The 25276-nt window shown below is 38.0% G+C and overlaps 1 protein-coding gene across 2 annotated transcripts in view; it reads left to right on the forward strand.

The window, feature by feature from the left end:
* The first annotated feature begins 411 nt into the window (after window positions 1–411).
* The window catches only part of ME1 (malic enzyme 1), a 201590-nt gene continuing 176725 nt past the window's right edge, over window positions 412–25276 (forward strand). Inside the window, exon 1 of one of the 2 annotated variants that reach the window (XM_036101022.2) lies at window positions 412–770. In XM_036101022.2, coding sequence (XP_035956915.1) covers window positions 693–770 — 78 coding nt within the window. In that variant the 5' untranslated portion in view covers window positions 412–692. The remainder of the gene's footprint in view (window positions 771–25276) is intronic. The other variant, XM_036101021.2, reaches the window with a different exon arrangement.

Genomic DNA, 25276 nt, shown 5'->3' on the forward strand with positions numbered 1-25276 from the left:
TTCGAAGCCCCTAGTAGGAAGGGACAGAGAGATCTGAGTCTCAGTCAGTCGGGGTCTTCTGCAAACAGCCCCTGCGTCCACCTCGTGAGTGCTCCCATGAGCGGTCCCGCAGCCGCTGTGTCCGCCTGCACCTCTCCATTTTGCACCTTCCCAGCTTCGCAGGGGCTCCCGCTAAGGGCCCACCTCGGCCAGGGGCGACGGTACCCGCAAGGCCCCCGGGGCTGGCGGGGAAACCTGGCCTTGCTGGCCGCGTGGGTCTCGGGGGTAAGAGCATTCCCTGAACAACGGAGGCACGCCCCACGCAGGGACGGGCGAGGACAGTTGTGATCAGAAGCCCTGTGCATGGAAGGGAGCGACTCCCGCGGCCGCCTCCCCCACCCTCCCTCCCCGGGCTCCCGCGGCGCCGCCGGAGCCTCGCTCTTCCTCCTCCTCCTCACTCGCCGGCTCGGCTGATCTCCTGCCATGACTCAGCGATTCTCGCAGGCTGCCCGGCTGGGGACACCGGCTTCTCGCGGGCTCCTCCCGCCGCGTCCACCCCCTCTCGCCACCCACGCCCGCCCCCGACCGCCGGCTCTTTCCCAGCGCGGCCGCCGCCGCCGCCGCAGTCAGCGCGGGCGCCGCCACAGCATCCGCCGCCGGCCCCGCTCGGCGCACGCTCCGGCCCGACCCCGCAGCCCACCCGCGCACCGGCCATGGAGCCCGCAGCCCCCCGCCGCCGCCACACCCACCAGCGCGGCTACGCCGTGACGCGGAACCCCCACCTCAACAAGGTGAGTCCGCCGGCCCACCTGGCGGCCCAGCGGCCGCTTTCGGTCCGACGCAGGCCCTCGGGAGGGTCCCGGACTCGGCCTCGCCCCTCTGCCGGCTCTCCCGGGACGCGCGGCCCTCGGTGCGAGCAGAATGGAGGGGCCGCCCAGTAGGCTCTGTGCCCCGGCAGTGTGATGGGCGCTCGGTGCTGGTCCACCTCGGCATCCCGTTTTGGGAGGGAAGGTGTAACTTGTTTACAGTACTTTTTGGCTTCTCAAGAGCCAAGCCAAAGAAAGTAGCATCAGGCTAAGTGCGTGAGTTGACTGTTTCTGTGAAGAGAGCAGGTAGGCTGCCAGCTCAGCTTTGTCTGTGCCACCCACTTACTGGTTCCACTCAGTGTGGCAATTATTGGAGGCTGCTCTGGAGAGAAGTGGCCCTACTGGTCAATCCTGAGCAGGAAAGCCTCAGGTCACATTAACAAGCTCGAAGTCGAGGCCTCTTGGTTTCTGGAGCGACACGATTAAGAGGCTGGGAATGCCTGGTGGGTGACTTCTGCCTTGGACATTTTGCATGGCCTGGTACAAAATCCTTGTCCTAGACATGGGACTGTGGGTAAAGCCATTCCTTTTTTTTGAATCTGGCCTTCTGGAAATTAAAACTTTTTTTTTTTTAAGACCTTTTATTAAAACAAGAATTCAGTGTAGTTAGACAACCTTTTTCAGATCCTGGAAACGTTTCATTTTTCTTCACTGTAAACACCTAATATTTCTCTCAAATGAAATATACCTAATTTATAATTTTGCTTATGTAGATACTAAGCAGTCACACTCTATAACCACGTTTGTTTCTAGATAGTTCTTTTTGTGTAACTGTGCTTTTGACCTATCCTTATTTAAGATATGGGAAATGCCATCAGTAAGCCCAGAGATCTGTTTAGTCATTTTGGTCGTCTCTTTAGTAGATACTCTTCATTAGGAACTGGACCTCAGCTCTTACCTTCTGGTCATGTTGCCGGTGATTTGTTGATCATTATGAATGGCTTGAAGACTTGTGATTTCTTTAATAAATTGTAGCTAGTGTGAGTTCTTTTTGATTTCGTGGTGACAGGTAACTTCTACAAATACATGGTTATGTAGTATTTGTGGTCATAAGACATTATGAAATTTTAAATAGTTCCTACTTATTTTTTTTCAAAATGAATTTAATTGCTAGTTTGATTTTTTCTTTTTATTATTCTGCAGGTTGGGGGCTATTTTCAGTAGAACAAAGGTAAAATCTGGTGTGACAGAACAATTTGTGACTTTCATGTGTATCTGCTTCCTGTAATTTATGACCAAATAATGGGTTGTCACTTAAGAAGGACTGCATGAGTGGTATAACCTGTTTGGATTTCCCAAAGTCATGGGCAAGTATGAGTGTTTCGAGTGGGTAGATGGAATAGGTAGTCACTGAGCAAGAGTCATTATGCCTTTACTGTATGCATCAAGAATACATGTTCTTAAAATCTTTTTTGGCTCCTGTGCACCAGTAAGGATTAACTCCTATTTAACAATAATATCACGGAGATCTTCCACCAAGTTGAAAGGTGCAGCATAATATGTTAAGAGCACATTTTTGAGTTTATAATTGAACTTTATTGTCTGCATAGAGTCAAATTGGATTTGAAATCTAGTTCACCAGCTCCGGGGTGATTAATGGAATAAGCTTTACTTTTCTTACTCAGTTCTAAGATAGTTGTGTGGTGCCTTATAGAAGTCACAGAATTGCTTTACATGTACCTTTGAAACTATGGCTGTGGGACATTCTTGATCTGCCCTGCACTGAAGATCTCTTGGCTTTAAAGTTTTCTGATAACCCAGGAATTTTTATTGATTTTTATGATAGCTTTCGCTAGTACATCATGCCCTCTAAAACCCCAGCCTGTCATCTGGGTACGTGAAGCCTTCTTCAGCCAAATTAACACAGACCTTCATCACCTCACCTTTTTGGTAACTGCAACAATTTTGCTGGTTTTATTTTCAGTATTATAGTCTGTCCTACATGTAGATAGGAGAAACATATCTTCATCAATTAGTGTTTTCTTCATGTTACTCTTCTGTCATCCAAGTATTTATAATAGTTCTTATTATGCTGAATGTAAAATCAGTCTTGTCAGGTTTACTATCTTATCCAAATTGATCTCATTAGTTCCCCAATTTAGTCTTCCACTTGAAATATATTTGCAGAATCTCTTACTTAATGCTTTCCTTTTTGTCTCTGTGTAATTTCCTATAGTTAAAATGGCATTACTTGATTTAATAATGATCTCTCTAGGGAAGACTTTCCTAATTATTTCAGTCTTATTATTATTACTTGACACCTCTGTTTATATGTATTCAGTAGTATCATGTCATTTTGTATTTACTGCATTTTATTTTTTTCTTATTTTGATTGTCATAGGTCAGGAATCATACTTAGTACAGAATTTTGCTCATTGGGCTTTAAATAAATGTTTATTTAATGAATGAATGAACCATGTTTTTATTTCTTTTGTCTTTTAAACAGTACTCAGCTTTTAAAGCAAGAAGCGTTTAGAGTGGTAGATTGAACATTAAGACATCCTGTTTAATGTAATTTCTTGGAAGTAAATCACATTGAAATCTAAAGCTCAGTTGACTCTCTATACATTTATACAATGTATATTGGATACAGGAGAATAGTTGGAATTCAGTTTAAACCTGACCATCCGTGAAATTTTAATTACTTGCTAGGTAACATTAAGGAGGTGATTAGTCTTGGTAAAATCAAGGTTAACAGTAGATGTGATCCAAATTAAAAAAATAAAAAATTATAAAAACCGAAGGGAAATAAGGTTTTCTTCATTGGTAATATGATTCTTGCTATTTGCTTATACTCAAATTACATAATTCCAGGTAGGATTTCATCATAGTATTTGGGAAAGTACCTTACACTTCTGAGATTCAGTATCTTTCTGTACATAGCCCAAACTATCTTTGAGGTATTTTTCTTTGTGTTATATGTGCTTATCTAATTTAATGTTTAATGTTTATGATTTTCAAGGATACCTTCTGATTTAGATGAGTTGTATTTCAGTTTTTTCCTCAGGAATTTTCATGTGACTAATAATGTTTTGTAAAGCACTCTTCAGAATTAAAATTCTACACACAATAAAAATCTCTTATTTTTTATTTCTAAATGTATTAGTTTGTTTCTCTAACAGTGGTAGAAAATACTAATCGATAGTTCTATCATAATTGTGATTACGTTGTTTCCATGTCTTTAAGATTAAATAATAACATGACCTACAAGTAAGTCTCCAAAAGATACCATTCTTTAATGTTTTAGGCATTTTAATCCAGTTTTAAAGTCCGTTTTGGCTAACATTATTAACTTTTAAATCTAAAAAAAATGAGCTTCCAGTCAAGTGCATTTGTAGATGATTGTGTCTTGGTATGTCAAGACCTAGTTGGAGGTGTTGTAGGGAAAGGAGAGTCATGACTATGAAGAAAAGATACCTTAAACCTCCTCTTTTTCTTCAGTGTAAACTCTGCCAGAGTTAATCATCCAGGAATTTTTACCTACCACAATCTCTGGAGTTGCCTCAGCAATATGGGAAACTGATGTGTTCTTTAATGGAATCCCACTGATAGGAATGCCATTGTGATGCGGATGTACATAGACGCCTCCATACCTGTTACCTCGCAGTGCTTCCAACAGCAGCCGTAGCGTAGGGTAGCACAAAATGAAAATAATGTGCTCGAATGAGTAGAAAGATGAGTTTGATTTGAGAACTTTTGAGACTGGTGATGTGGAGTATAGGAAATCCTGAAGAAAGTCTGAGATTTTTCATTTTTGTGTTCTAATTTCCTTCTAACTTTTGGGCAAGTACGAGAAATTCAGTGTAATGGAATGAACATTCTAAGACATTTTATCTAGAGGAAAGCCTAAGTCCCAAGTTGTGAGATTTTGAGTTGTGAGATTTTGAGTGAACTTTTCTTAACTAGCTTCAGTTACTGTCCTTACAAAGTTAAGTGATAACTTCATTTATTATTTAGAAAATATTTGTTTGTTCAGAACCTACTATATGCTAGGTAATATTCTGGTTCAAAGAATATAGCAATGAAGAAGATTCTTGTTGTGAGTATACTTACACTTCTGTTGTAATATGATTTCTACCTTGCTTCTTCACTCAGATATTGAAAAGATTATTTGAGATAGTGAATATTAATTGTTGCTAAATTATATATTCTAAAAACAGGAGGTCTTTTAGTACTATCATTATTAATATAGTACTTTTGTATAGAAAGTCTGAGCTCATAGCTGGAGCAATTATAAAGTACATTTTTTTTTTTAGTGTACTAACCCCCTTCTCTTGAATTTTTGATGACATGATTGTGTTCCCTCTTTATTTTATAGTAAAAAAACAAAAATATATCTTCTCTCTGGGAGAGAAAGATTTATATTTTACCCTCAGATTCATATAATTGAGCTTGACTGATGTCACATGACCTTTGCAATCTTTCATACACTTTCACAGAATGCCAGGTATAAAGAATGTATTTGTGAAGAAATAGAAAAAGGAAAGCTTTTTGCTTCTCAGTACTCTGTCAAAGTATGTAAAGGCTTGGAAGTATGAAAGAACTTGGCTTGTTAGAGAAAGGTAGAGGTATGCTTTGCTGGTTAAAATTATTGGGAAAAGAGGGAGTGAATTGCAGAGACAGGAAATTTAAAAGTTCCAGTGGTGTGAAACCAGCCTTTACTTGATTCTGTTTGACTTTGGAAAAAATCAGTTACTCTGACAAAACAAATATTTGGACTGTTTTCCAATAGTTTTCAAAATTGACATCACCAAATATTGTGAGAGGCTCAAGATTGCCCTGATTTGGCCTATTTGTTACTTCATTATTTTATGTTATTGAACAAACTCAACCAACTTTGATAGTATATAGATCCAGAATAAATCATAAGATATGTTACAATTAAGTAGGACAAATTTGAAAATGTTTCCAACCTAAATGATTAGGAAATTTTCTTAGACATGGACGTGGGGCCTAAATGTAAAATGTGGATGTTTGTATTCTTAAAATGATATTTAAAATATTTTATGGCTTATATGTTAATTTTTACCTGTTTTTAGCTTACTGTATATAAAGTAGTACATTTTATTTTATTTATTTTTTTTAAAGATTTTATTTACTTATTTGTCAGACAGAGAGAGAGAGCGAGCACAAGTAGGGGGAGCAGCAGGCAGAGGGAGAAGCAGGCTCCCCACTGAGCAAGGAGCTCGATGAGGGACTCGATCCCAGGACCTTGGGATCATGACCTGAGCTGAAGGCAGATGCCTAACTGACTGAGCCACTTGGCGTCCCTTTTTTTTTTTTTTTTTAAAGATTTAAAGTAGTACATTTTAAACAAAGGATTATTGTTGCCTTAAGTGAATTTAGAGAATTTGAAACATCAATATTTTCCCTCAGGCCTTAAAAATATATCTAGGTTAGCCATTGATTAAACTGTTAGATATTTGAGGCTTTTGAGTTTTAAGAGAGGGGAAAGACAATATGGCTTTAAGTTTCTATAGTTTAATCTGGTAGCTTGGGAAGTCAATATAATAATGAATAATAGTCTCTAAAAACATGGAAATATAACTATTAGAGCTTTATACTAATAAACCCTACACCTAAAACACTAGGATTATTTTTTTAAATCAGGTAATGTTGAGTAAGAATATCAGCAAAAGTACTTACATGTTCATACAAATTTTCATAATTGCATTATGAGTATCCCTGGGGTAGTTAAATTCTGAACTGCCTCGCGAAGACTTGGAAATCTGGAGACTGAAGTTCTAAGACTCCATTGTAAAATTACAGCTAGGCCCTTTAAGTTTAGAATATATTTAATACATTTGAATTGTCTATTCAGAGTCCTCTAAAAAGGTATTTTAAAACTTTTTTGATTGCACACATACATAATACATGTATAAATGTAATGTTATGGGCTGAATTGTGCCCTCCCAAGAGTCATGTATTGAAGTACTTATCCCTAGTATCTCACAGTGTAACCATATTTGGAGCTAAGATCTTTAAAGAGGTAATAAGTTAAAACCAGGTCTTTAGGGTGGACCTTAATTCAATGTGGCTGATGGCCTTACAAGAAAAGGAAAGACGGCGTGAACACAAAGAGAAAAGTCAATGAGAAAAGCCTCAGAATGTAAGCAACCCTACCAACATCTTGATCCTGGAGTTCCAGCGTCCAGAACTATGAGAAAATAAATTTCTGTTGTTTTAGTCACTTAGTCTGGTACTTTGTTATGGCAGCCTTAGCAAACTAATACACATATAGTAGAAACAAAATATCATAATACAATACTTTGCTGCGTTTAGTGCACCCTAGTAGTACCTATTCTATTTCAATTTTTTTAAAAATGTAAGGGGTGTCTGGGTGGCTCAGTTGGTTGAGCGTCCAGCTCTTGGTTTCCGCTCAGGTGATGATCTTATGGGTCGTGAGATCGAGCCCCATATCTGGCTCCGTGCTCAGCAGAGAGTCTGCTTGAGATTCTCTCCTTCTGCCCCTTACCCCAGTTATGCACTCTCCCTCTCAAATAAATAAATAAAATAAAATCTTTTAAAAAAATGTGAATCACAACCCATAGTTAAAAAAAATTACGCTCTATAACTTCTTTAAGTAGTGCATTCACATACCTAGGAAGTGATTAGAGAGTAACTTTCTTTTCCGTGTCTTAGTGGTGCACATATGAGCCTCTAGTTTGCCTTGGCGGTACTGGCCCAGCCTCCTTCTGTTTTTCTATCTACATGTCCAAATTGAGGTAATCTTTTAAACCAATAATCTTGAAATGATGAGAACATTATTGTTACTAATAGTGGCAGATCTTGGTTAGTTAGCAAAACAGTAAGTGCTTACTTGGTTGCTCAGAGCCAGGAAAAACTAAAACTTGGTTAATTAGCATTTTTGTAAGCTTTTAAAATTTTACTTATTCAAAATCCTATACTTAATTTTTACATATCGTAACTATAACATAATGGTGACAGAATTGAGAGCAAATATATTGGTCATATTGTTGTGGGGTTGTCAAACCCAACAGTCAAGAAAGAATTCTTGAGACGTTTTATGGTGCTATTTGGTAAACTTATTTGAGTAGCACGGCAATAGGACCCATGAGCAAAAGAGCTGCACTTTTGCTGTATGAAGCTGGTGGTTATATGCTTGGTACTTGGACAGGAGATGTGCAAGAAGTATTAAATCATAAATGTCTTCTTTGAATTTCTGCTCATAAAACTACTTTCACAAGATTTCTCTGGTGTTTATCATTCAGTTTGATATTAACTATTGGTGAGATATCCAGGCAGTCATGAGACTCTTTAAGAATGTAGCAACCAGGGGTGCCTGGGTGGCTCAGTCTGTTAAGCGTCTGACTCCTGATTGAATCAGGGGCTCAGTCAGTTAAGCATCTGACTCCTGATTTCGGCTCAGGTCATATCTTGGGATTGTGGGATTGAGCCCTGCATCAGGCTCCACACTGCAGGGAGTCCGCTTGAGATTCTCCCTCTCCATATCCTCTCCCCGCCCCCCCGGGCATGCATGCGCGCGTGTGTGCTCTCTCTCTCTCTCAAATAAATAAGTAAATCTTAAAAAAAAAAAAAAAAAAAGAACTTAGCCACCAGCATGTATTTGATCCTTATTGGAGCTATGGATATTATAGATCAGCCTTCTGGGCTTAAAGTGAACATTTTCTGCTTCTGTCCCTCATCAGTATATCAGTAAATATAAATGAGAATAACTCACCTGTAAAATAAAATTATTTTCAGATCATTCCACAAAGCATAAGCAAATGATGCTATAGGTAAGAGATATATTGGAAACAAAATGCTGTAAAAAGACTAAAAATAAAGACATGGGAAATGCAAACAGGGTTACACCTGACATCAGACAATGTAGAATCCATATCAAAAAGCATTAAGTGAGACAAAATACTCTCTATAATGCTGAAAAGTACAATTTTGAATGAAGTTAAAAAGTAACGAATATCTGTGCACCAAATAACACAGCAGCTACCTTCATAAAAAAAGACCCTGCTACAGAACATGCAAAGAGAAATAAACATTAATACTAGCAGGCTTTAACATATTGCTCTCAGTGCAGGACATATAATATCAAAGGGACAAAAACTGTTTCCATATAGGAATTCCTTCCTCAAATTTCTCAGGAAATTTGTTTTACCAAATAATGAGAAAATTCACTTAAGCAAGTGGGAAAATGGAAAACAGTATTATAACTAACCTTTGAGAATCAAAGCTTAATAAATAATATAGAGATATTACTGGTTTGAAAGATCCAATGATGTAAGTCAAAAGGAAGAGCTGAAAATAGTGACATAGAGAGTCAGAGGTTAAGGTTGATATTTCCTAATCTTTATAGGAACATGTAGGTGAGAGATAGTAATGATCTAATCAATTTGGCTTGTAGCTGTTGCCAATTTCTGATAATATCTCTTTTAACTCCTGTCTTTAGACCATTTACACTTAATGTGATTATTGGTGTGTCTGGATTTCTGTTCACTATTTTATTATTAGGTGTCTGTTTCCTCTGTGTTTCATTTCTTTATTTCTCCTTTCCTGTCTTCTTTTATATTGTTTGAATATTTATTCCATTTTAATTTATCTTTGAGTTTTTGACAGTATCTCTTTTTATGGTCCTTTTTTGGGACTTGCTCTAAGAATTATGCTACACATAAGTTTTCGGTCTACTTAAAATGACCATTTTACCAGTTCAGTTGGAATGTAGAAACTTTATTATCATGTCTTATTACTTTCCTCTGATTATGTTATAGTTGGTATATTACATCCGCTTATATCTCCATACGTTACATAGAATTTTTTAAATTGATATATAACTGACGTATAACATTAAATTAGCTTCAGGTATACAACATAATGGGTTGATATTTGTATATATTGGCAAATGATCACAATAAGTCTAGCTAGCATCTGTCACTGTATATAGTTATGAAAAATGTTTTTCTTGTGATAAGAACTTTTAAGACTTACTCTGTTATAACTTTGAAATATGCAATACAGTATTATTAACTATAGTCACCATGCTGTACATTCATCCCCATGGCTTATTTATTTTATAACAGGAAGTTTGTACTTTTTGAATACATTTACCCATTTCCTCCACCCACCTACTTCCCACCTCTGCCAGCCAGCAGTCTTTTCTCTGTATTCATGAGCTTGTTTTTTTTTTTTGAGTACTTTTATTATTATTATTATTATTATTATTATTATTAATATATAATGTATTATTTGTTTCAAGGGTAGAGGTCTGTGGTTCGTCAGTCTTACACAATTCACAGCGCTCACCACAGCACATACCCTCCCCAGTGTCCATCACCCTGCCACCCCATCCCTCCCACCCCCCTCCACTCCAGCAACCCTCAGTTTGTTTCCCGAGATTAAGAGTCTCTTACAGTTTGTCTCCCTCCCTGGTTTCTTCTTGTTTCATTTTTCCCTCTCTTCCCCTGTGATCCTCTGCCTTGTTTCTCAAATTCCACATATCAATGAGATCATATGATAATTGTCTTTCTTTGATTGACTTATTTCGCTTAGCATAATACCCTCTAGTTCCATCCATGTCATTGCAAATGGCAAGATTTTCTCTTTAGATTCCACATATAAGTGAGATCATATATAGCGTTTGTTTTTCTCTGACTTTATTTCAGTTAGCGTAATGATTTCAAGATCCATCCATGTTGTTGCAAATGGTGAGATTTCCTTCTTTTTTATTATGTCTGAATTAGATTACATTACATATATATGTGCCACATTTTCTTTATTCATTCATCCATTCATGGACATTTAGGTTGTTTCCATATCTTGGCAGTTGCAAATAATGCTTCAATGAACGTGTGGGTGCATATATCCTTTCCATGTAGTGTTTTTGTTTTCTTTAGATAAAAACTCAGAGGTAGAATTGCTAGATCATATGGTAGTTTTATTTTTAATTTTTTGAGGAAACTCCATACTGTTTTCCGTAGTGGATATACCTATTTCCATTCCCACCAACAGTGCAAAAAAAAGTGTTCCCTTTTTTCCACATCCTCACTAATACTTATTATTTCTTGTCTTTTTGATAACAGCCATTCTAACAGGTATGAAGTGATTTATTGTGCTTTTGATTTGCATTTTCCTGATGATTACTGATACTGAGCTTCTTTTCATGTCTCTGTTGTCCATCTTTTATCTTCTTTGGAAAAATGTCTATTCAGATCCTCTGCTTGATTGTTTGTTTTGCTATTGAGTTGTTACAAAAATTTTTTTGATGTAATAATTTAAGGTAATGTTTATTATTTTTTATTTTATTTCATTTTATTATTATTTTTTTAAAGATTTTATTTATTTGACAGAGAGAGACACAGCGAAAGAGGGCACACAAGCAGGGCGAGTGGGAGAGGGAGGGAGAAGCAGGCTCTCTGCGGAGCAGCGAGCCCAATGCGGGGCTCTATCCCAGGACTCTGGGATCATGACCTGAGCTGAAGGCAGACACTTAACGACTGAGCCACCCAGGCGTCCTATTATTTTTTATTTTAACTGTCATACATATTTTAAAGAATTTAAGAGGGAAAGGATAACCTGTTACAGTTACCCAGATATTTGCCATTTCAGGTTTTCCTCAGGTATCATTTCCTTTCCATCTAAAGAATTGCCTTTAGCGGGACACCTGGGTGGCTCAGTCTATTAAGTGCCTGACTCTGTTCAGCACAGAGTCTGCTTCTTCCTCCCCTTCTGCTTCTCCCCCTGTTCACACATATGTTGTCTCTCTCTCTCTAAAATAAATAAATTTTAAAATTCTTTTAAAAAAATTGCCTTTAGCATTTCTTTTAGAGCAGGTTTGCTGAAGACCAGTTGTCTTCGTTTTCCTTCATCTGAGAATGTCTTTATTTCACTTTGATTTCCAAAGGGTATTTTCACCAGTTGTAGAATTTGGGGTTGACAGTTGTTTACCTTCAACACTTTAAAAATGCCATTTCTCAGGGCACCTGGTGGCTTAGTTGGTTAAACGTCTGCCTTTAGCTCAGGTCATGGTCCTAGGGTCCTGGGATCATATCCTGCATTGGGCTCCCTGCTCACTGGGGAGTCTGCTTCTCCTTCTCCCTCTGACCCTAACCCCTGCTCCTGCTCTCACTCACTCTCTCTCTCTCTCTCTCAAATGAATAAATAAAATATCTTTTAAAAAAATACCATTCCTCTTTCTTCTGGCCTCCCTTGTTTCTGATGAGAAATCTGCAGTCATTCGAATTGTATGCATGCAGTGGGTCATTTTTTTCTGGCTCCTTTAAAGATGTTTTCTTTGTTTCTCGTTTTTAGCATTTTGAAATCATTTTTCTGGATTTAGATTTTTTTTAGATTATCTTCTTGGGGTTTGCTGAGCTTCTTGAATTTGTAAGTTTACATCTTGTGCCAAAATTGTTAAGTGTTTAGCCATTATTTCTCCAAATATTTTTTCTTTCTCCTCACCTTTTGGCATTGTGTTGATACAAATGTTAGGCTTTTTGGTATTGTCCCACAGGTCCCTGGGCTCTGACTTTTTTTTTTCCTGTTTTTTTCTTTGTTTTTAAGATTGGTTGATCCATCTTCAAGTTCAGTGACTCTTTGCTCTTACATCTCCATTCTGTTCTTGAGCTCATCCTAGGAATTTATTATTTTAGTTACTGTATTTTTCAGTTCTAAAATTTCCATTTGGTTCTTCACAGCTTTAATTTCTTGGCCAAGACTTTCTATTTTCCCATCATTTCAAAAGATTTTGCCCTTATGATTTGGGGTTTGGTTATAATAACTTTTTAAATCTTTGTCTGATAACTCCATTCTCTGTATCATCATTGATTTTCTTTTCCTTTGAAATAAACATTTTCCTGTTTCTTTGTTTGCTGAGTAATTTTTGCATATATCCTGGACATATGCATGTTATGATATTCTAGGTTTTGGTTAAATCCCAAAGGGAATACTATTCTTTTTCATTTTTAATTTTCAACCTGACTAGGTCAGTTCACAGGTCAGACCCATCTTCTATGGTTTGTGGTTCCAATATTCCATTTTCAAAGCCACTTTGTAGTGCTGTTTGGATCTGTTCCATCATGTGTACTGCCCTGTAGCTAGGGTAGGATCTGTGCAGTGGTTTACACGATAGTTTAGTTCTCAAATCCTTTGTAAGACTATTTAAGATCAGGTCTATACATGCATAGCTCAGAGGTGAGTTCAGGAGTTCACATAAAACTTTGTGGGATTGCTCTCTTGAGTTCCCTTCTTTCTGTGATCTTGCTGATACTTTGTCTCCTTGAGGCCCCCCTTTCCCAGCCCACTAGCCAGAAAACTGGGCCTTTAGTTTCCTTGCTCGGCAGTATACTTCCTCTACCTGCATTTATACTTAGGGCCAAGTAACTGGAAGACAGAGATAAATGCAACAGACATTTGATCCATGATTTTGGGACAATTGCTCTTCTGGTTAAAACGAATGATTTTCCTTTCTTATAATTTGAGACATCTGTGGTGGTTGTGCTCCTGTCACCCACTCTGAGATTCCCATGGGGGCTGGGGCTGGAGAGAATGGAAGATAATAGTGGATTTCCCTCTTCTGTGACCTTTAGGAGTCTCCTTTCCTGATTCTTGGACCAGAAAAAGAAAGCTCTTGGCATTCTTTTTGTCTGCACTCCGTTGCTTAGCTTTTTAAGTCAAGGCCAGTTGATTACAGATGGCGGGGGGGGGGGGGGGGGGGGCGCGGGGAGCCAGGCTGCACTGAAGGGCAAGTCTCCAGGAAATTTACCTTGGATTCTGGTCTTCTTTCCCATTCTTATGCTGCCATTTACTTTTCAGAGTCTTCAGATAGCTGCCCAATGCAGTCTGTACAGAGTTTATAGTTGGGTTCTTTGGGAGAGACAAGATAAAATATGCTTACACCATTTTGCACAGAACCAGAACCCTTAGATTGTTATTTTTAGGATGTGAACGTGTGAAACTCAGTCTAACTTGGTTTTAAGTTTCAGGGGGAAAAATCAGGGAATCTCCTCTCAAATATATATTCCCCCCCCGTTTACTGGGTACATATTTGCTATAGTAATATTAGTAAGAAAGGTTATCCTATGGAAAATGGTTTATGTAAAAATAAGAACTCAACATAATTTATAAAATTTCTATATTCTAAGGATTTAGAAATGCTTGGCCTTTTTAAAAAAGATTTGTTTATTTGAGAGAGAGAGAACAGGGGGAGGGGCAGAGGGAGAGAGAGAATGCTCAAGCAGACTCCTTGCTGAGCAAGGAGCTGGATGCAGGACTCGATCTCACCACCCTGAGGTCATGACCTGAGCCGAAATTAGAGTCAGACGCTAAATTGACTGAGCCATCCAGGTGCCCCACTTGGCCTTTTTGATAATGTATGTTTCACTTCTGTTTCTCTTTATGCTGTGATGGAGAAAATACTATAGAAACTACAAGGTTCAAAATTCCTCTGGGGAGGTGTGTAGGTTGTTATACTGGCTTATATCATAGCTTTATCTTTTAATGTAGTTGCCCATGGGACCTGGAATATAGTTAGTATTCTGTAAAAGTCTGTTGAATGGAAAAATGAGGGTTATTTGTTGAAGTAACTTTTTATAGCTCTATTCTGCCTTTCAGATGTGGCTATAACCTCTCCACAGATCACATTCTACATTGCGGGGTGAATATGCTATTGAGTATGTGTCTGAGAATCTCTTTCCTGTAGTGGGTATAGGGATGACTGGTGTATCATTTAGGATTGGGTTTTGATATATATAACAACACCACCAATAAAAACAAATAATAGTGACTTGGTTAAGATGTAGCTTGTTTTTCTCTGGCACATGAAGGAAATCAAAGGTGGACAGTCTAGGCCTGTTTGGTGGGTCACAGAATCATCAGGACCATTGCTGCTCTTCCGCCTTCGAGAACACTTTATGGTCCTGACAATTGGTCTATAGATATCATTTGTATATTCCAAGCTGGCTGCTGGAAGAAATGAGAGAAACACAAGAAGGGCCACTTTCCAGTGGGGTCAGCTCTCTTTAAGGGTCCTGCCCCACATCGCATCCATCACTTCTACTTACATGTCATTGCTCAGAACTCAGCCACAGGGCCTCATCTAACTATAGGGGAGTTTGGAATTTTAGTCTTTTATCTGATACATTCCCACCCCAAATAATATTGGGGTCCTCTTGCTGGGGAAGAAGGGGAGAAACGGATGTTATAGTAGGCAAATCACAGTCTCTGCCATATCTAGAACTGCCAGAAACATAAGAATAGAGATTTAACAAATGTAAATAGTAAGTATGGTTATATTATTCTTAGAGATTGAGATAAATGGTTCTTAATAGTTTTAATATTTTTCATAGCCTTACAATTGACTATATAAAAATAAAAATACAAAAAAGTGAAAAGTTTGTCTCCCACCCACTTTGGTGCCCCAGCTAGTTTGTTCCCCTTTTCTAGATGCAACTATGGTTTCTAGTGATTAGTGTGTTTCCATTATATATTAAAATGTATAAAGTAAATATTTTTAAAGTTAATTTTCTTTTCTTTTTTTTTAAAAGATTTTATTTATTTATTTGACAGACACAGCGAGAGAGGGAACACAAGCAGAGGAGAGGGAGAAGCAGGCTTCCTGCAGAGCAGGGGGCCCAATGCGGGGCTCGATCCCAGGACCCCGGGATCATGACCTGAGCCGAAGGCAGATGCTTAACGACTGAGCCACTGAGGCACCCCTAAAGTTAATTTTCTAAGTTAAAATGTTATTGATTTTTTTAAAGATTTTATTTATTCGAGAGAGAGCGTGAGAGAGAACACAAGCAGGGGGAAGGGCAGAGGGAGAGGGAGAAGCAGACTCCCTGCTCAGATCCCAGGACGCTGGGATCATGACATGAGCCGAAGGCAGACGTTTAATCAACTGAGCCACCCAGGCGCCCTCAAACGTTATTGATGTAGGGCATGAATCAGAGCTGTCCTTGGTGTGGTGGCTACGAGGTTGTGTTATGAAGACAAATGATGCAGTTGGGAGACATGGAAGACAGATTGAGAGTCAAACGAGCCCAGATGGAACCTTCTGTCATCTGCCTGGTACTCAGAAACTGGTTCTGAAGCACTGTTTTCTCTTTCTTTAATGAGCTAGCCTTTGTATGTTGATTCCTTAGTATGGTGAATAACAAATATTGTGGGTGAGTGCTGCTAACTCACTTGTAGTGTTTTCACAAAATGGCATCATGAGTCAGGCAAAGAACTGGGTCTTGCCATTACTCTTAGGATAAAGTTTAGGACTTTATCTAGCTAACAAGGACTGGCCTGCTCTGGTTCCTGCCTGTCTTCCCAGGGTCATCTTTCATCATTCTTCTCATAGTTGATGTTTCCTTCCCAGTACCCTCTCTAAGAAGCCAAGCTCTTCTGCCTCGGGGTTTGTGCCCCTGCTGTTCCCTGCCCAATCACCCTGAACCTTTCACCTGGTCAACTCCTACTCTTCTCCTTGTCCTTCAGATCTAATTTAATATCACTTTCCTTTTAAGCCCCTAAGTTAAGTTAGATAGATAAGTTAGATTTCTTTCCCCTGTACTTATCACATTGTTATTTTATAATTATTTGTGTAGCTATTCATGTAATATCCTGTTAAACTCTTTAGATTGTTAGCTTCATGAGGCTGTGGACCATATTTGATGTATCACTGTTTCATTGGCTTAGTGCTTACAAGTGTAAGCATTCACTCAACAAATATTTGGTGTGAGTGGGATGATTTTAGCTAAGCCACTGGGTATCCAGACAATTGGTGAAATATTATTCTGGATGTGTCTGTGAGGGTGTTTCTGGATGAGATTAACATTTGAATTGGTAGACTGAGTAAAGCGGGCTTCCCTACCTAATGTGGGTGGGCTTCATCCAGTCAGTTGAATATCTGAATAGAACAAAAAGGCTGACTCTCTTTTTTTTTTTTTTTTTAAAGATTTTATTTATTTATTCATGAGAGACAGAGAGAGAGAGGCAGAGGGAGAAGCAGGCTTCCCCGCTGAGCAAGGAACCCAATGCGGGACTTGATCCCAGGACCCTGGGATCATGACCTGAGCCGAAGGCAGACGCTTAACCATCTGAGCCACCCAGGTGCCCCAAGGCTGACCCTCTTGTGAGGAAGAGGGAATCCCTCTTGTCTGACTGCCTTCAAGCTGGGAACATCAATTTTTTTCCTACCTTTGGATTTGAACTGAAACACTGGCTTTTCCTGGGTCTTAAGCCTGCTGGCCTTTGGAGTAGAACTGTACTCTCAGCTCTCTTGATTTCTCAGGCCTTTGTGAATGGACTGGAATTGCACCATTGGCTCTCTTGGTTCTCCAACTTGCCAACTTCAGATCTGAGGACTTGTCAGCCTTCATATTTGCATGAGCCAATTCCTTATAATAAATTTCTTCATATATGTGATGTTTATACACACACCCTATTTGGTTTGTTTCTCTGGAGACCCTTGACCAATACCAATGACAATCTCCCATAAAGTAACTAAGAGGAGACAAAACATTTCTGAAAATCTCAACTGTGGATCTGAAGTAAGAAAGCCATCTTGTGGTGTTTCTGGGAATATCATGTTGATATGTGAAGTATATATCCCTTGGAAACTGAAGCATTATTCTCTGCAACAGTTCTTTTTTTTTAGGTTTTTATTTAAATTCCAATTAGTTAACATATAGTGTAATATTAGTTTCAGGTGTATAATATAGTGATTCAGTGCTTCCATACAACACCCAGTGCTCATCACAAGGGCCCTTCTTAATCCCCATCACTCATCTAGCCCATCCCCTGACCCACCTCCCCTCTGGTAACCATCAGTTTGTTCACCATAGTTAAGAGTCTGTTTCTTGGTTTGCCTCTCTCTTTTTTTTCCCTTTGCTTGTTTGTTTTGTTCCTTACATTCTACATATGAGTGAAATCATGTGGTATTTGGCCTTTCTTTGACTGACTTATTTCACTTAGCATTATACACTCTAGCTCCATCCATGTCATTGCAAATGACAAGATTTCATTCTTTTTTATGGCTGAGTAATATTCCATTATACATACACCCCCCCCCCCCATCTTCTTTATTATTAGTTGATGGACACTTGGGCTGTTTTCATAATTTGGCTATTGTAGATAATGCTTCTGTAAACATCAGGGTGCATGTATTTCTTTGAATTAGTATTTTTGTATCCTTTGGGTAAATACAGAGTAGTGCAATTGCTGGATCATAGGGTAGTTCTATTTTTAACTGTTTTCCAGAGTGGCTGCACCAATTTGCATTCCCACCAACAGTGCATGAAAGATCCTTTTTCTCCACATTCTTGCCAACACCTGTTATTTCTTGTGCTGCTGATTTTAGCAATTCTGAGAGGTGTGAGGTGATATCGCATTGTAGTTTTGATACGCATTTCCGTGATGATCAGTGATGTTGAGTATCTTTTCATGTGTCTGTTGGCCATCTGTATGTCTTTGGAAAAATGTCTATTCATGTCTTCTGCCTATTAAAAAAATTATTTATTTATTTTAGGGGGGGAGGGGCAGAGAGAGGTGGAGAGAGAAAATCTCAAGCAGACTCCCCACTGAGCATGGTCCCCCCCACAATGTGGGGCTCAACACGGGGCTCGATCCCACAACCCTGAGATCATGACCTGAGCCAAAATCAAGAGTCAGATGCTTAACTGACTGAGTCACCCAGGCACCCCTCTTCTGCCCATTTTTTAATTGGATTAATTGTTTTTTTTGGTGTTGAGTTTTGTAAGTTCTTTATAGATGTTGGATACTAACCCTTTATCAGATACATCATTTGCAAATATTTTCTTCCATTCCATAGGTTGCCTTTTAGTTTTGTTTTTTTTCTTCACTGTCTGCAACAGTTCTTAAGATATTTTGTACCAAGTACCCTTTGGAAATTTGGTGAAGTCCATGGCTTTCTTAAAGCAGTGGTTTCAGAAAATAGAATGCATAATGTTATAAAAGAAACCAAGTATGATATAGGTATCAAAATATTAAAAAATAAATATGTGATATTATAAGATATATTCTTCTTTATGAAAGACTTAAATAGCAAGACAGTATATTTAAATGTGAGCAATTTAAAGTAAAATTTCATTTATTAAAGAGATTGGTGTGAAGGTCGTTGACATGACTAGCTTGTGTGCCTTTTCATGTTACAAACAACCTTATTGTGGGTCTAAAATTACTGTAATTTCAAAGTAATGATAAACATAAGTGTTATTTCAAGATATATGCCAGAAGTTTAATGTGATAAAAAATATTTCTATTTATGACAGTCACAGGAACTACTACTACTACTGTTTCTTTTGTTTATTATCTTCTTTTACAATGGAAGGAAATACTAAGTTTCACAGTGCAAAAAGATGCCCACATTTATTTATTTATTTAAGATTCTCTTTATTTATTAGAGAGAGAGAGCGCATGTGCATGAGCAGGGGAGGGGCAGAAGGAGGAGGAGAGAATCTCAAGCAGACTCTATGCTGAACACCGAGCCCACCATCCGACACGGGGTCTGATCTCACGACCCTGAGACCATGAACTTAGCCAAAACCAAGAGTCGGACGTTTAACTGACTGAGCCATCCAGGCGCCCCAAGATGCCCACATTTAAAGATTCCTGAATTATGTCTACTGATTCCTTGCATGTCTGTCATTAGGTCCATGTGTGAAAGTGATACGCATTCAGTAGAAACTGTATTTTGAATTTTGAATTTTGATCTTTTCCTGGGCTAATGCTATGAGGTATGGTCGTCTCTTGCGACGCTAGGTAGTGGCAGCAAGCCGCAGCTCCCGACCAGCCACGTCAGTGTAAGGGGAAACAGCTGGTCCACTTGACCATTCTGTACCCATCCGTCTGCTCTGTTTTTCACTTGCAGTATAATATTCAATCAGTTACGCGAGATATTAAGTGCTTATTTATATAATAGACTTTGTGTTAGATAATTTTGGCCAACTGTAGGCCAGTGTAAATGTTGTGAGCACATTTAAGGTAGGTTAGACTAAGCTGTGACGTTTGGTAGGTTAGAGATACTAAATGCATTTTCGACTTAATGGCATTTTCAATTTACGAGGGGTTTATCGGGATGTAACCCCATTGTAAGTTGAGGAAGAGCTGTACATAGAACCAAACTACATGGAAATGAAAAGTTGTTTCAGATTCATATAGTCATCCATTTGTTTACTTAAAACTTACTGAGGCCCTGTTCCATCTTGACATTTTACTGGGTGCTGTTCAAACATGAATATCATAGTTCCTGTTCTCCAGAAGCACCTAGACCTTTGGGTAAAACAGCACTTCAGCAGAAATAATGAAGTATGAGAAGTTGCATGATGAAAATACTTGATGCTTTGGGAGGACCTTGGAGGATGCCTTGCCAATCCAGAGAGGAGGAGGGAAGCCTCCTCCTCCTCATCATTCAGGAATAGGCAAAAGACATTTACAAATTCATGTTTAATTTAATGTTAAATTTTTCATACTCCGTAGATTCTTCGACTAGCTCAAAGAATTAAGAAATCAAACAAAGTCACAATTCATGATTATCTTGTAATCCCAATGTTTCTGATTCACTATATGGATAATTACTACATGTAGTATCATAGGCATATCTAGAATGGTGTAAATTTGCATGTGATTATTAGGGCCTCTACTGGCAATCAGTATTACCCATTTGGTTTGGATGAGATTTGGCTTTTTTTAATCACTTGTGTGCATTGGCAGTTTCAATAGTTTACTAAGAATTACCAGTGTGCTCACCTCCAGTCTACTTACTTAACAGGTACTTTACTGATTTGGTGACTTTGTGAAATTTACCTTAAAACTTCCTTGGGAACACAGGCATTTGATTTTGCTGAAAGAATTTTAAAATCTTTTTTTTTTTTTTAAGATTTTATTTGAGGGGGAAGGTGCATGCCCGCACGGGGGGAGGGGCAGAGGGAGAGGGAGAAGCAGGCTCCCAGCTGAGTAGGGAGACTGACACAGGGCTTGATCCCAGGACCCCCCAATCTCCACCCCAGTCAAAGGCAGATCCTTAACCAACTGAGCCAACCCAGGTGCCCCAAGAATTTAAAAATCTTATTAGTGATTTTAAGAGCTATGTTTGGAAAATGTAGTATTAACATTGATGGTTAATAATTTCTCACCCTTATAAGGAATCTATAAAGACTAGTAATCTGAGTTTTAAGTGAGAAATACTTAAACTATTTAATTAAACCTCTCATCCAATATTTTAAAAATCCATTTGCTCTCTTAGGTAGAGATGCTCTTTCTTTTCATTAATTAAGCAAACATATCACTTAAACTACAAAATAGTTATAGTTGCTGATATCCTATAATACCTAGATGAAATGATTTTTAGGTGTTATGGTTATGATATTTTGCTGTAAATTTTAGGGTATCTAGGACCAAGTATATTTATTTTTTTAATTAAAACTCAATTAATTAACATATAGTATATTATTAGTTTCAGAGGTAGAGTTTAGTGATTCATCGGTTGCATATAACACCCAGTGCTTGTTACATCAAGTGCCCTCCTTAATGCCCATCACTCAGTTACCCCATTCCCCCCACCCTCCAGCAACCCTCAGTTTATTTCCTGTAGTTAAGAGTCTCTATGGTTTGTCTCCCTCTCTGATTTTATTTTATTTTTCCCTCCCTTTAGGGCCAAGTGTATTTTGGATTTATTTTTGTAATCATTACTTCTGCCAGTTTAAATTACGCTATATAAATATGAGTTAAAATTAATTGCTGTGTAATGACACCAAATTTTTTTTTTTAAAAAGCTGTTGTTACTGTATTATTGGTTTTAAATAATTAATTTTCTGCCTCTTAAAGGAGATGATCACTAGAGAATTTGGTTGCATAGCTGAATGCATGCAAAATAATTATTTAAAAACTTTACCTTGGAAATGTGTATCCCATCTGGCTGATTGGTATTTTTGAAGAAATGAGGTTACATACACCAGGAAAGTTCTAGAAGTCATTATTTATATTGTTAATTAGAATTAAAAAAATCAGTTTCAAAGAACAATATTTGGCACTGTGGAAGACTTGGAAGAAGGAACCCTTCAGTATATGTCCAGGACAAATCAGAATCACTTTTCTTTCTATAGTTATAGAATATGCACATAAACTATGCTAATACATTTGAAAATATTGACATTTAAATCTAAAGCTCACTTTGATCTCTTATTTCAGAATAATAAATAATGAAAACAAACATTACAATAAATGCATTTTATAATGAATTATTCATATATAGATTACTTAAAGATTTTTGTGATTTAGACAGTGTTTTCCTTTTTGCCATTCCACTTGATTACTTTGATTTTCCTTATTCAGGAAAAACGGCAAATTACTGAAGCTTATTGCAAACATTAAAGATGGTTAGCATGGAATTCAGGTTGTATCTCTTCTGTTTTTATGGTAATCATTTCTGATAAATTACTTAGGACAAAGTTTCTTTCTCAGGTGCAAACGTAGTTTCTGATATAAGTTTCTTGTTATGTCAGGAATTTTGTTTTCCTTTCTGCTTGATAGTCTCAGTTTTCTCAAGAAGATATACATAGAGCAATTAGTAGAGCCCAGAAGAATAGCTGTCCTGTGCTGTCCTAAGTATTGAGACAGCATACCATTCTGCTGTCTAGGAATCGGGTCCAGAAGGTTTTGTAAGGAGGAGGGAGAGAAAAAGAAAGATAGAAAATGAGAAAACCAGGGTTGAACCTAGGGTGTATGAGAAAGCTTTTGGGGAATTAGAATTATAGGTGGTCTGGAAACTTAATATATGTATAGAAGTCTAAACTTTTTAACTACATGAAAGACTCAGGAGAAATCAAATGAAAGTTAGAAGCTGCATGTATACTTGGGATACACTGTCCTTTGTTGGATAGGCCTCACAGCGTAACTCTAAGGTAATTCTTGGAAGCAGATATTTGTTACATCAGCTTTTAATGAGGAAAATGTATTAAGCTAGTGTTTAATAAGGAGAATGTATTAAGCTACTGTTTATAACCTCTACAAAATATATATGAATATATCTCTGTTAGTATGAAAAAATGAAAGATCGAGCCAGGATTATTAAATGGTTCAAAATTCTATTTATTGTTTCTCTGAATACTTTCTGGGAAGTTGCTGGTTGGTAATCACATTGATGTGTCATTCTTAAAAACTGGTTTAAGTGAAGTCTTGCCATATATATTTTTAAATTTTCAGGGATTTTAAGATTTAAGTTTGCTTACTCACTGACTTAGTTTTTTTTTTATTATTTGTAAAGTGTAGTAATAGAATATGAACCTTATCATAGGACTTTAACTTGACCCAGTTTCCCAGATTTTTAAGCCCTAGTTTTTTTGTTTTGTTTTTGGTGGTTATTGTTGTTTAAGAGCTGAATTGACACTTTATTATGCCATAGAATATTTGTCTAACAGTGTGTGGGTGTTTGTAGTTACTGACCATCAAAGGACAGCAAAAGATAGCCAGATGGCATTGTCATTTTATGGCAAAAGATATGAGAGACCTGTTAGGTCAGACCAAGATTGGGAAATTTATGTAAAAAGAAGGACTGATATACCAATAAATGATTAAGTGCCATTATTAAGTGAATGCAGGAGCATATGTTAGTGCTTCTGATAATAAGCCTTATTCTCAGAATATTGATAATTTTGATTTTTATTTTGCAGGCAGATTTTCAAGGCATAATATTCAGAAGTTTACTACTTTTTACATATGTCCATGTATTTTTGAGAGTTTTAACTTTAGTTTTTTTCCCATTTTTAATTTCCAAATTTTTCATTTTAAGCTAGAGAAACATCTATTGAATTTTCTTTCCTTTTCAAATACATTACTGTATATAATTCTTTTATTCCAAAGAGTTATTCGTGACATTTTGCTTTAAATGATCAGTCTTCCCAGTTATATCTGTAATAAGTGAAGTATGCTTTCCATTTTATAGTTACTTTTTTATACAAATATCCCTCTTTTGTTCCATTTATTTATTTTATTTATTTATTTATTTATTTATTTATTTATTTATGTGTATATTTATTTATTTTGGGTGGTGAGGGGCAGAGGGAAAGAGAGAGAGAGAATCTTAAGCAGGCTCCATACCCAGCATGGAGCCTGATGCAGGGCTCAATCTCACAACCCTGAGATTGTGACCTGAGCTGAAATCAAGAGTTGGACGCTTAACCAACTGAGCCACCCAAGTGCCCCAGTTCCTATTAATTTTAAACTTAAATTTACCAAGAATTAATATGCTAATCAGTTTCCAGAGCAATAATTTTGCTGTTTTTAAAACTTTTACTGTTTCTCTAAAATTAAATATTTAAAGCTTTCTATTTTGTTTATGCAGCACATTACTGAATTCTAGTTATATCAGGTGCTTTTCTAAGCACTAAGGATGAAGCAGTGAAAAAAAAAAAAAACAGACAAAATTCCCTGACCTCATGGACTTCACATTCTGATTGGGGGACACAGACCACAGATAAAAAAGAAAATGGCATGCGAAAAGTTCCAGCAGTACCATGAGTGTCTCCTGGTGCCTGCTGGAACTCCTAGGCAAGGGACTGACAGGCTGCACTGTCTGCTCTTCCCCAGGCATGCAGGAGGGGTGGTGGGGCTAGGCCCAGCTGAACACACCAGATTATCCTTTAGGAAAGGGCCCATCCATGACCCAGCAATTGGACCACTAGGTATTTACCCCAAAGATACAGACGTAGTGAAAAGAAGGGGCACATGCACCCCAATGTTCATAGCAGCAATGTCCACAATAGCCAAACTGTGGAAGGAGCTGAGATGTCCTTCAACAGACTAATGGATAAAGAAGATGTGGTTCATATATACAATGGAATATTACTTAGCCATCAGAAAGGATGAATACCCACCATTTGCATCAACATGGATGGAACTGGAGAAGATTATGCTAAGTGAAATAAATCAAGCAGAGAAAGACAATTATCATATGGTTTCATATGTGGAACATAAGGAATAGCGTGGAGGACCACAGGGGAAGGGAAGGAAAACTGAATGGGAAGAAATTGGAGATGGAGACAAACTATGAGAGACTCTGGACTCCGGGAACCAAACTGAGGGTTACAGAAGGGGGGTGGGGGTGGGGGGATGGGATAACCAGGTGATGGGTATTAAGGAGGGCACGTGTGGTGATGAGCACTGGGTGTTATATGTAACTAATGAATCGTTGAACGCTACATCAAAAACTAATGATGTACTATATGCTGGCTGATTGAACATAATAATAAAGAAAAAGCAAAAAAAGGAAAAAAAAATAGAAAGGGCCCATCCAACTGCTAAGGAGCAGAGCAGCTCCAGAGGACCCCCAACTGAACACGTAACAATGAGGGCTTTTGCAGTCATAAGAGTGGCTACAATTGGAGAAAAATATCTGGGAACTGGACACCACCTGTGCTGATAGCACTTGGAGACCTTCTGAGAAGTCAAGATTATAAACA

This window comes from Halichoerus grypus, chromosome 9 (assembly GCF_964656455.1).
Source record: "Halichoerus grypus chromosome 9, mHalGry1.hap1.1, whole genome shotgun sequence".
In the NCBI taxonomy this organism is placed as follows: Eukaryota; Metazoa; Chordata; class Mammalia; order Carnivora; family Phocidae; genus Halichoerus; species Halichoerus grypus.